General features: G+C 37.9%; 1 protein-coding gene across 4 annotated transcripts in view; it reads left to right on the top strand.

The window, feature by feature from the left end:
* LOC105389384 (protein spire) overlaps window positions 1-13,206 on the top strand; it is a 137,910-nt gene that overhangs the window by 25,456 nt on the left and 99,248 nt on the right. For all 4 annotated transcript variants that reach the window (XM_048629412.1, XM_048629405.1, XM_048629415.1 and 1 more), the window contains exon 2: window positions 3,294-3,331. In XM_048629412.1, the coding sequence (XP_048485369.1) occupies window positions 3,294-3,331 (38 nt within the window). The remainder of the gene's footprint in view (window positions 1-3,293; window positions 3,332-13,206) is intronic.

Genomic DNA, 13,206 nt, shown 5'->3' with positions numbered 1-13,206 from the left:
ATGTCACGAGCATGGGGTGAATGCACTGTGCAAATATGTCTTGTAGTATAACATGTGCCCGAGGATTGGATACTAGAGACGCAAAAGCGCACTGTTTGAAGTTTATCGCCGGTTTCAGTTTAGCGTAGAGTGTAGTCCAAGGTTTAGACAAGGTGTTGCAAAAAGGTATACTAAGCCGAAAGGGTGATTAAGGGGGTCATTATGAACAACCTTTGTTCTACAAGTTTTGTAAATTCGCGAAAATTTTATCCAGCGCCACGCCATCTTCTTTGCATAATTTTGAATCTTATTCTTGGTATGTGGGTAACAAACAAGCTGTAGCTCTAACACAATGGTTTGTCACCGTGGTGAGTGGATCAGCCAGTCAGTCCACCGCTTGAACCCAGGGTGCAAAGGTACAGTAGATACAATCTTAGAAGCGTTAGTATATAGTAATTCAACCATGAGACGTGTATTCCGGAAAAAACGAACTAATGCTCGGAACATTTCCGCCTCATAAACAAAATTATCAAAATAAATGTACAGACGCCTAATTATAATGATAATGACCCCGGAATTTTATTTTCCAAAAAACTCAGAACTTTTTGCTTCCGATCTATTTTGTGAAATGTCTAAAGCGTGACCGAAACCCATCTAACGAAAAGGTTAATGAATTTTAAACGATACTCACTGCCTATAAGCGTAAAGCATGGTTTTATCATCATATATTTTGTATAAGCGTATCACATTCGACCATTTATTGTAGGATTGTTTGATTCTATTGGTCTTAAATGCAGGAACTGTATTTAAGACCCTTTCTTAAATATCCGCATATCCATTATTGCCTTAGACTAAAGCTTACATAGAATCGTATTGAAACGTATGTGAAAAAGCAATTAAGTACTATTGATATACAGCAGCAGCGACCACAGTAAAAATCTGAAACTTTTCTACCAAATTTTCATGTACCTTTTTTCTTTCTTTGGCTATAAATTTATGTATTTTATATGGCTTGGTTGTATCTTGTGCTGCTACTAGAGTGTAAAAAACACTGCAATCATTGACCCGAAGCATGATTTGAGGTTTTTTAAAGTAAGAAACTGCTCCGTGTTGACATAATGAGTTTCTTTTTAGATACATATTTGTAAAAAATTACCACATTTTAGTGAGTGGCAAAAAAACACTTGAACAAATCTATTTTTTAAGAAGTTTAGAAGTGGGAAAGCAAACATTTATAAGGTGGTTGCATTATGCATATCTATAGAGAATGAATTATGTAGGTACTCACTTAAGAATTTACACCAAATTACAGGTTTATACACTGTGGCATCTGCAAGATACAACCCGGGTCAACAACCTCAAGTGACACAAAAAACAATTCGTGAAAACACGTCGCAATATCTTGGAATTACTATAAAGACTCAATTGCTAAAACCTGCTGAGTTTAAGCAACAAACTCTCACAACAAGAGGTCCCAGCACCCGAAGTTTGCTTATTACCCGACTGCCGAAGGAGGAGGGTAATGTTTTTCGATTGTATGTTTGTATGTATGTATGTATGTATGTTTGTCTGTTTCTTTGTTCCCTCCTGTAGCCTAAACGGCTTGATAGATTTTGATGTATGAGGTATCGCTAGAAGCGTATTTTATGGGCGCGATGGTTATAGGCTATGTGACTTTACGTTAAAATGTATATAGCGCACTCTAGAGGACATAAATTGATGATCGAAAAAATAATATTTTTCCAACTATGCTGTGTGGAGTATCAAATGAAAGGATTTGATTAGCACATTACAAAAGTATGCATATTGTAGGTATTTAAACAACAACACCAAAATTATTGAAATAAAAAATGTTCATAAACTAAAACCCGACTACTGACATAAAATTTCATAAAATAAAAACAACTAAAAAGTTACAAATAAAAAAATATAATTAAAAACAAACAAAAAACCCGACTGCACGCTAAAAAGATGAAAACAAGCCCAAATGTTAATGGAAAGTATCGCAGGCGAGGACCAACTTGACCGCCACACAATGTATGTACCCACTATGTACCTATCTAAGTAACATTCAGCTAAATGGTGAACCCTCTGCTGGTCCCCGCCTGCGATACTTTCCATTAACATTGGGGCTTGTTTTCATCTTTTTAGCGTGCAGTCGGGTTTTTTGTTTGTTTATAATGATATATTTTTTTTACACAGAAATTCATCCCGTAGGTGTCTATGGGATGGTGTGTACCATTGAGACAACCAAACATTTCATTTCGTGGTGTTTACATGTCATAGGTGCTATTGGCATCCATTATATTTTGCAGACTGGCGACCCTGGTTTTACTTTTTAGGGTTCCGTAAGTCTACTAGGAACCCTTGTAGTTTCGTCATGTCTATCCGTCTGTCCTGGCTCGTTCTCCGCACCGATTTTAGCTGTTGTATGTGACTTTCCTCATAGAGCAATACTTAAATGATATTATAAATTGTTGATTTGACTGACGTTAATTGGTCCAATTATTGATATCACTATAAAGTGAGAGTTCAACGTAGTTCAGGGATTATTAAGTATTTCCATTAACAACTCTACCATGCAACTATTATTAAGTAATTGTATCTTCCTATCTATAACGTAACATCCTAACTAATATTATAAATGCGAAAGTAACTGTGTCTGTCTGTCTGTCTGTCTGTCTGTCTGTCTGTCTGTCTGTCTGTCTGTCTGTTACTCTTTCACGCCAAAACTACTGAACGGATTTTAATGAAATTTGGTATACATACGGTCTAGACCCTGGGAAAGAACATAAGCTACTTTTTATCCCGGAATTCCCACGGGAAAACTTTTAAAGGCGAAGCGAAGCGCGCGGGAACAGCTAGTACATTATAAATACACAATAGCAGTAAGTATGGCTACTGTACTTGGAGTTATATTTTACATTTAAGTACTTACGTCTAAGTGCATTTTTATCTCCTAGATAAATTGAGTTTGCCAGTTTGTGTTTATTCCTCGAATAATACCTATTTCTGTATTTTGTAACTAACAGTGAGATGGGATTCCTGCTTCAACCTATTCGCTTCTTATTTATTTTTGATTTGTTAACGCCTAGTTGCAGCTAATGTCGGCATTAGCTTTGACAGTGTAGGGACACAATATACAAGAAAGAGACAGACATAGATTTAAATCCGATATTACCTTAAAGTTCCTTTTTGCAACTCAGAGTAATTAAAATAAGACATAACAAGGTTAATTATAATATTTACGTAGTTAATTTAAAGATAATATCGATTAATTTGTGTATATTTATTTGTTTGTTTATTTGTTGCAGATGACAGCAGCAGAGAAGTCGTAACATCGGAACAACAGGTATGTTATGTTTTATTGATTTCCGTAACTCTTCAATAGGAAAAAAGTCCAGTTCTTTAACTAATACACATAACATAATAATAGCTCTTTTAACCATTTGCGAAATTAATCGTTATAGATGTTAAATCAAATAGTGTTATCTAATATTGGCCTAAATTTGCAATGGCGGCTGTATCGATTACTTGCAATTTAAGTTATGATATAATCTGGTTAAATTGATATTAAGTGATGTTGTTCAACATGTCGGCTTATTTTTTGGCTTATGCCTATGACTTATGTAAGGTTGTAGGTAAACAAAGATTATAGTGAACTAAGTGCCAATTTCTCCCTCTCGGTTAGAGCTTAACCAGGGAGTAGTGGTTAACTTTTGACACATCTGACATGAATTTTATATGGAGTGGAGTGGAGTGGTATGACGTTTAATTTATAAATCAATCCCTGTCGGTTAGATAACCGACAACGGAGAAATTGGCACTAAGTCTGTAATAGTTAATATTTGATCACTACACATTGCATATTGCATGTTTACAACGAATCTTTGTACCTATCACTAATCTTTTGCAGTCCCATGCCCACGTCGTCCATACTGAATATGTTTGTATCCTTCTTTCCGTCTTCAAGTCAAAATGATTACATATTATAATATGTTACTAGACGTAAAAAAACTACCACGTTTCAACTGAAATACGGAAGTTTTTCATCAAATCGCAGTCAACACACAACAGTTTTACTACGACTTACACTTCATTATTACGTCTCTGTAAGAAACCTTTGCTCAGTTTTTCCTACCAGTAACCCGGTCAAAGGCTCCAGAGACATGGCTCCCAACACGGATAGTCTTGTTAGTGAATCAGCACCGGGCATCAAGTTGACAGAGACGAAGTGGAGAGACCTGTCGAACACACACGACGCACATCCCAGCTAGCATGCTTTACCGCTGACCCACTAGAGACTGCTACAGTCACCGCAGCATGGGCCGCGTATTCATGTAGATAAACGTTACTGTTTTGGCAAAAATACGGAGTTGTGATTAACGTACGTTAAAAGAGTTTATCGCCGTCGATAACGGTTCCGTGCAGCGGACTGTAGAGCTATTAGGGTTACGATGTTTCACATTGGTGGTCTGGTGGTAGATAAGTTATGGCAGCCAACAAACAGTTTTCATGAACCATAAAAATTGGAGCTTCCTCGGGCTTACTCTTTAAGAGTTCGAAGTCTCATATACAAAGAATCTGTACATTTATAAGATTCGCAACCTTAAATTACCTACATAATTAAAATCAATAGCTGTAATTTTGAAAGCACCAACGTTGACTCGTTTGTTAGAACAGAACAGACCACCCCGCACTAGGTGCTTAGCTCTAATGAAGGACATACAAGAAGTTGGTATGCAAATGGCATAACAGACGTCGGGGATGAAGCTAATAAATAGCTTACCTTATAAGTGATAATCGCACTTAGCAAAAAGCTCGTTACCTAGTGGCGGCTTGCGGGCAGATTACGTGAACATACGCAAGTGCAGGGGGTTACTCTATCTATACTAGTCTATAAAAAAAAACAACAAACACTCACACCTTGTACTAATGTAATCCCTTGCGGGGTAGGCAGAGGTGCATTGCTGCACCCACTTTTCGCCACTGCTATGTTAGTCCCAATGTAATAGGGAGCGGGCCTATTGCCATTTTACGGGCATATCCAAGACCCGAGAACATCTGTGTTTAAACAAATGTTTGGCCCAGCCGGGAATTGAACCCGGACCTTCGGCTCAGTAGTCAGCGTCACTAACCACTACGCCATTCGGTCGCCACTAGTCTACACTGACGAAGAAGTAACGAACCAGAGCTTTCGTGCTTTAGTTTAATACAACGAGAAAGAGTCGTGGTCGAGCAGCGGCTTTTCGAAAGTTCGTTTTTCGTCTTAGAGAGTAATCCCCTAGGTCCCTAGGTTATTGATAATGAAGATTATTCATTGTTATTAGCCTCTGTGGTTCTTGCGTGGTAGTGATTTGTTTTGGTTTTATATTCAATGTCGAATTGTGGTTGGTAAGGATATTTGCACAAATATACTTAACTAAGTAAATGAAAGTGGACTTAAAAAAACTTACTTAACTCCAAAGCTCATCTTTCAGTAGTTTAGGATGTAGATCATAATTATTATTCTAGAAAATTGTGGAAACTTCCCGAAAACGATAAAATATTCCAGAGCCTCTAGTACAATGTCTAGTAAATTTAACAAAAGTTTACATCATCTGCATACACTATCTGTCAAAAGTTTTATGATAGTTTCCGCCGCACTTTGTATGCGAGAAAACGTAAACTTCTATAGTTTTTGACAAACTATCAAACCTGTACTAGACCCTCAGAACCTCCTCGAATGTAATCGAACTACCTAGCTACTGCCGCGAACAGTATCTTCACGATAAAGTAGTAGCACTAGAGACTAGGCAAGTAAAAGGAACGGTACAGTCGAGCGCATTGAGTTATTATCATGCCGGCGACTTCCTGCATTCGCGATCGATCACGCTGATGGATCGATATTCTCGATACCAACGCTCGGTAGGACACGTGGGAATGGCGACGCAAGGACTTGTGTCGCCACTGTGTTAATACAAGGTGTTAATACACTCGAGAGCAATGTAAAAGCTTTTTCCAACTAAAAACGTAAATCCTGCACCTCCTGTAGGGTGGCAGAAAATGCTCTTAGCATTAAGCCCACCTTATGTACGTGTATTTTTATAATTTAGACAGTAAAGAAATAAATAAACAAATAAATTTTGTTCAAATTGTAAATTACGTGTTTAAATAATTGGGGCTATTTGGTGTCGGTATCTCTTAACTGGAACTTTTTAATTGCTCATGAGTGTATTATTGTAACTCGAGAGCAGGAACCTCGGAGGAAGGCGCGAGTTTTTGCGATAAGAATCGAATCTGCGAAAGTGAATCGATCACGGGAATTTGTGCTAGCCACGGTATTAATGTTTTGGCGTGTTATTGCCGTGTATTGTATTTGTAAAAATGAGGATTACAAGAATAAATCAAGACGGTGTATATGGTATGACAGTTTGTAAGAATGAACCTTACAGTCGATTGAGTTTTTACTTACAGATTCCCATTATTTCTAGTTTTAACATAAATTCCCCCGTCATTCTCAGTTCTAATGATTCCCATTTCTTAACTGCTCCAACTGTATAGCTTACACTTAGTAAGCGTTTTAAGTGACTTGTAAATAATGTGGCTTGGCTACCGTTAGTATTCATCAGATTCTGCTTTTAGTATTTGAATCATGAGTAGCTGAAGCCAGTCCTTAACTAGGTGGAAAATATCAGCCGTGTTTACTCGAAGGTCCAATTGATTAAGAATTTTGTACTTTGTCTTATAGGAACATCTTGAATTTAGTTTTTATTAATGTCGACTTATGATTATAATCCTCCATGGTAAAATAAAAAATAGTAAAAGAGAACTATGATTATTATCAGCATCATAACAATCGTAATAAACAATTAACTTACATAATCTCATACCCACTATATATTATGTGAACGAGTCATGAGTCATATAAAAAAAAACAACAGTAAATCAATATAAAAAAATATTATATCATCCAACGGTGACCGGAAGTGATCACAGGAAGCGTGACAATGACGATACAGTTGTTAGGTTGTCACACCTGATAGTTTTAACGCAAACATGGCGGGTTTAAACACTGAGATAACTAAACTGTGAAATAATGGTTTAATGGATGACATCATGAGTCATGATCATGACCATAGAACTAAATAAGCTCTGGTATACTCCTACCGAATTTTTGTACATATAACTCGTTTATTTTTACTTCATAGTAACCATTCTTATTTCATTTAAAAGAAAGCCATGTCGTAATAAAGCATTGCTGGAAATGTAATTAACTATTCAAATTTTCTTCCTATATTGAAAATACCACCGGAAAATGTTTTAAGCGAAACGAAGCTCTTTATCAAAGGCAATCTTAGATAGGTACTCTGTATATAATTATCAATAACAAGTATTTTATTTAAAAAATACTTAATTTACAGGTATTGTTAATGGATATTTATTTCCTAAATATACCTAAACTAAAGGAATTCCATTCTGGGGTCACAGCGGCCATCCCCACGTGTCGTGATGTACGGAGTGCGTCGTTCAGAAACGAAGTCCCAACAAATTCGCCAAACGGTACCTTCTCCGTATAAGATTTATATCGTCTGGAAACGCGCAAAGTATCCGAGCTTCAATGTTACTATTACTGCGCCGAGACGCCGTGGATAATTGTAAATTTGGAATATGCCGAATTCAAATCGTTTCTACCAAATAACTTAGGTGCACGTTTCGGTTGCTGGCATTTCTTTGGCTGTAATCATTTCCTATTTTATTATAACTGAACCAAAAAAGAATAAAATGTACTTCTACAAAAAAATTATCGCAAAATTCTTAAATAATAAAAATGATAACTGTGACATAGTTAACCGTACTAGTTTAGGTATAATCCGTATAATGAATGTAACGTGTTCGTTTCATGCGCGCGCGCAACACACATGCTTAGACCTTAGATCAATGTCAGCGGACGTATGGAACTTATAAATCTGTGCCCGCTGGCTTTTGAGCTGGGTCTGGGAAGACCTCTTTATAGTACTTATGCAGCCTCTACGATTCAACGGTCTTCTTAAGCATCTATACACAAATTATTTAAATAAACTGCATAGGTAGGTACATGTTTCAAAACACGAATTAGGAAATACATTTTAAATTTATCGCAGTTTTTGGCGCCTTCTTCATAAAGCAGATTTTTCAGGAGGGGAAACCTATTCTATACTTTTTTCCGTTTACACAGGTATGGGCTAAGTGAAAACCTTAAAGTCAGTGCAACGGCAACCTAGATACGAACATATTATTTATACCTATGAGATGTTCGACTTTTACTATAGGTACAGCTAGGTACGATGTAAGAGCCGAGTACATTCTGAAAACTATCGCTATGGTCAGATAGGTTTGGTTTGATTGTTACTTGAATATTGCTTTGTGAATGTAGGATAGATACTCGCATTTGAGCGTGCCATCGCATGATTCCGCCTTCTAGCCATATTATCATTATTCTGAATGGACTGTTCCATAAAGAGTTTTACTACGCCATGTTATCCGTGAATTCAAAATGGCAATTACAAATAAAGTTATTACAAAAATATGACTATGTCACGCATGTTTCTGACCCTTTAAAATTGAGATTGCTGGGTGTGTACATACATACACCGTACAGTCATTATAAAATAATGTATACAGGGTGTTGCAAAAAGGGTATACAAAAAAAATACAAAAAATTCGCGAAAAAGGCAACATTCTCCATAGTAAAGTCACGTGACCAACAAAGTTTCTATGGAAAATGTTTTTTTTTCCGAATTCTGAAATTCTTATTTCAGTTTCGGGCTTAGATATACACCCTGTATAGACGATTCGCCCGCTGCGTGGATTCGTTGGAAGATGAACTTAAACACCAATTGAGCCTCGTTGCATGGTTGTGTCGAGAACAAATTGTTTTGGCTTTGATAAACCTACAATTTGCCACGAAATATGTAGATACTCCACTTCTTAGCGTGTCGACGACAAACTATCAATTTCAATTTTTTCAAATAAGTCGAACTCTCTTCATAAAGTTGAGCTGTAAGTGTGGGTACGAGTACGACCGTATTGTAATTGGTCATTTCTAGTCAACTCGTATGTATATTTTGTCTCACAATTTGCTTGGCCTTAATGATGTATAAATGCTTTTTTAGAGTTTTTGTATTTTTTCTATTGTCCTACTCCACTTATCTACCTACTTGAACCTTCTTGATTTCTGTGTTTTAAGCTCTTTTGAGCTATTATAATTATACCCTAGTAAAAATGCGTTAAGCGTTTTATTATCTTTCTATTATAATTTAAATCACAGTAGTTTTAACTGTTTTAGAATTCAATAAGCCGTCTAGTTAATAACCCATGCGACCTCAATGCTATCTGCTCGAATCTAAAACACATTATTCGTTCACTGATTAAACCAACTGTTCTCACAGACATAACTCGGCTTTCGCGCCGACAGTCACATTCATTCAGCACATAATTAAACTGAGATTTTCCAATTATCAGCTGCTCACCCCAAGGGTCCTATCTTCGGAGCTGCAATCAGCGATGGCTCTCTCGATTATGGAGAAATAGCTTGCGGTGCTCCCAGCCCCGACCGTTATATGGTGATAGGTCCCGTCTAATACCCTCCCAGAGTTAGTAATAATCAGTTGAACAGTTAGACTGTAGGCCTCTTTTTGCTATGAGAAATGGACCCCCCGACGTAGTTGATTGCCAGTTTGTTTCAACTTTGCGAGTGCAGTTATTGTGTTCGCGGGTTTAGTTGTCGTCTCTTCTCGCTCGTCGACAATGTCTCGTAAAGTGTACGTCTGTGGAGGCGTTCAGTTTACAGTTATTTTCGCCTGAAAGATAACCGAGAGTCCGGCAGATGTTCCGTTTCAAAACACATTGTCCGTCTAGGCGGTGTTTGTAGACGATGTTGTCATACATTCTTCACTGTCTAGTATTTGGGTCAGTACTTATAAAGCGGTTAGATCTGTAGCGTATTGTAACACCTGATGTCACGATCCTCTTCATGCATCACTTGTTATTGTATCATCATTGGCCGGAATACTCTCGCTTAAGCTTAGGCTAGACATGTAGCTTATAGATACCCATCAAAGATAGGGTTGCGCATAAATTACTGGCTTCAGACAGCATTCCATAATAAAAGAAACATTGGAAAGAGCTTTATCATTATCAAACATGCAAAAATAATTACGTACATCACCATTCTCGTTTGTACTCAAATCAATATCAATTACGGGCTAAGGTTGCGGTATGTTTTACACTTCGTAGCTTTAGTTTAAGTAGCATGTTTGAACTAGATGCGTCGCCGACACAGAAGCGACACGACAAAGTGCAGCCACGCCTCTCAATTATGGTCTCATCCATCTGAATTGGTGACCATACTCGAGCCTTTCTCATATTTGGTAGATTTTGTGCCGTCATTGTTACAATTTAGTCGTTAACTGTCGACTGTTCCCACGGATAAGCGGTTTAAGAGCTGGACAATGCGGCTGTCGAGACAGTTTGCGACCTTGTTCCAGATTGAGACGTTATCCGTCATTGTGAGCCTGTGATCTGATAACTATCTGTGGATTTTAGTTTGTAGCGGTCATGTAGATGATACCGTCATCGGTGTAACTATGTCACAGTTTGTTTACCATGGATCAGAACCGTTGGATTTGACACTATAGTATTTACTACGTAAATGTTACTTCGCGATAGGCACCTTGTTTCCCCCATACTCGCAGTTAGTTTCCCCACTAGAATAAGAGGCAGTCAGCTTATCAAATCGACCCCTGGGGCTTGATCGGTGCTTGTTCTTATTTTTATTTTTTCTTTAGTAAAACTTGTGTTGGTTCCTGATTCTTGGCTCTTCTTTCCTGTTTGATTCGAAGCTGCCGTAAAATAATCAATAATCTCTAAATCGACGAACGAGCGAGTATTACGGTAGCGCTGCAGTTTTGTTTTTCCGAAGCTTCGAGCGCTGCGCGAACCACGGCTCTATCTCGTTGTATTATGCGTCCCGATAGCGTGAAAATTTTTGTTCGTTCGTTCGTGGATTAAGAGAGTGACCCCCTGGACGTTTACCGTTCCAGGTAAGCGCAGATATTCGATAAGTATGTTTGTTTATAACTTGGCGTAACTCAGGCATGCAACTAATGAGCCGTGGAATTGGGAGTTAAATTAGTTTGTACAAAACGGGACCTCATCTTCTCAATGTTCATAATGACTTTAAATAGATAGATAGAGTATCCTTTATTTTTACACAAAGAAATAAAAAAAAATCATACTTATTATTATACATTTATACAACACCCTACTACAACAACAATTTTTTAATACTAAAGAGTAGGTAGCTTCTTAAACTTTTGCCTCTACATTTGAGCTTTTAATGTAATATTAATAAATAACACAAAATAACTTGAACTTGAAATTTGCTGGATCTACTCCGCACAGGATCACAGATCATTATTATGTAGATTCACGGCTCTTCCGGTCGGCACAGTTTCATCCAAAGTGAACGTTTACTTCGCTCTGTAGAAGATTGCCGATGGCTGTCCAAGATTATTTAGTTGGAGACGAGCTTCGCAATGTTGTTTATGAAATGAGTAGGCAGCCGCGCTGCTAATGTCAACCTCTGTAAATGGTTGCTTATAGAGGTAAATACATCATAATTGGTACCGTACCGTGTTTTTTTATCTGCAAATTAGGGATTTCTTAAGTCTTTGGAAATTCCAAATAATGCGGTCATCAAAATAGTGCAGCTATTAAATTCTTACGGATTTTTACTTGAGGCAGGTACCTATTTCTCCTGAATTCAGTAAATGATCGCCTGTAAAATCAGTCATAACAGACGGTTTTTGACAGGCGACCGACACTGCTTATGAATTGTTAAATTGCTAATGTGTCGGTGGTGCTATGGTAGCTATTCATATTAAATTAGACTAGTGGCGGCCTCTCTGACCACATTTATATGTAACTGAGATTTAATTGGTATGAAATTTTATGTGCGTCGACGATGCATGGCGCGGGTGAGATATTCTTGTTATGTCACTTGGAGTAATTTTATGACTGAACACCGTTAGGTAGACCACACGGGATAATTTTTACTAACGGCTTTTAATGTTGTAAATTGTTACAGTTCTATTTTCTCGTCTCCAGCAATAAACCGTCGGCTTGTGGAATCCTTTTCAATTGTGTTTTTGTGTCCTTTTTCCATGGATGGTAGGTATTTAAAGTTTTATTGTCCTGGATATAAAACTCGTTATAAAAATACACCTGTAGGCTTTTAGGATTAAACGAAGAACCGTTAGAGCGGTAGTAAATCTTTCGCTGATCTACAATCTACGTTAGGTGTAGGTACTCTGGTTGGATAATTGTATTAGTGTTGGCTTCAGTCGGAGGCATTGTTTAATGGCGGGTCGCTGGCCGCTGCGCTCGATAACTTTAACTAAACGACTGCCACAGCCTTGACCGCCGCGCGCGCCGCATCTGGTCATATTTATTACTTAAATTTGTGATGTGATTTTTTGGACGTAGATAGGTAGGAATTACTACCTTAACTTAGCTTTTCTCTCAGGCTTTCTTTCGCCTTAAACTTATTGCGTAGCGAACAAAATTATCCTCGATAGAAAAAAAACAACGGTAGAATGAAGACAGCATTTCTAAAAGTCCTTCAACAGAATCATTAAATCCATAATGTCTTAGCAGTCACACAGCTGAACAGCCTGTGTGATTGCTAAGCCATTATGGATTACACGCGCCGCGCACGCGCGTCCACTACGGCCTGCGCGCGCGCTCCTCCCCATCGCGCTTTTAAACCTCTACGAATCAGCGCAAAGGCGAGCTTCATTTATAAAATAATTTTTTCATTGTGCTCTATGAACATATCTTTTTTAGGTAGGTTGTCAATCATAATAAAATCAAAAATAAAAACACTGAAATTAAAACAACTTTGTTCCATTTCCATTGCTAAAGGGCCGATTCCACCGCGCGGGCACGGTTAACTACGGTTAACCTAACCCTAGACCTTTGTCCGAGGCGTTTTGGCGAGCTGCGGCGCGGCGCATGCGCGACTAATCGCTCCCACTAGCACCGTGAACTCGGGATCGTAAACCGGAGATTAAGGCCGCCGACTATGAACTTGGTTATTATAATGTGGAATCGGCCTTGACTTTTACTGCAAAAATTACATTTGTTTTTAATATCAACTAATCTTGGTTTTAATTACATTCAGGGTGGGCACAGGAGAAGCATTGC

Source organism: Plutella xylostella, chromosome 4 (assembly GCF_932276165.1).
Source record: "Plutella xylostella chromosome 4, ilPluXylo3.1, whole genome shotgun sequence".
Classification (NCBI taxonomy): domain Eukaryota; kingdom Metazoa; phylum Arthropoda; class Insecta; order Lepidoptera; family Plutellidae; genus Plutella; species Plutella xylostella.
This window is presented reverse-complemented; position numbering and strand designations above follow the sequence as displayed.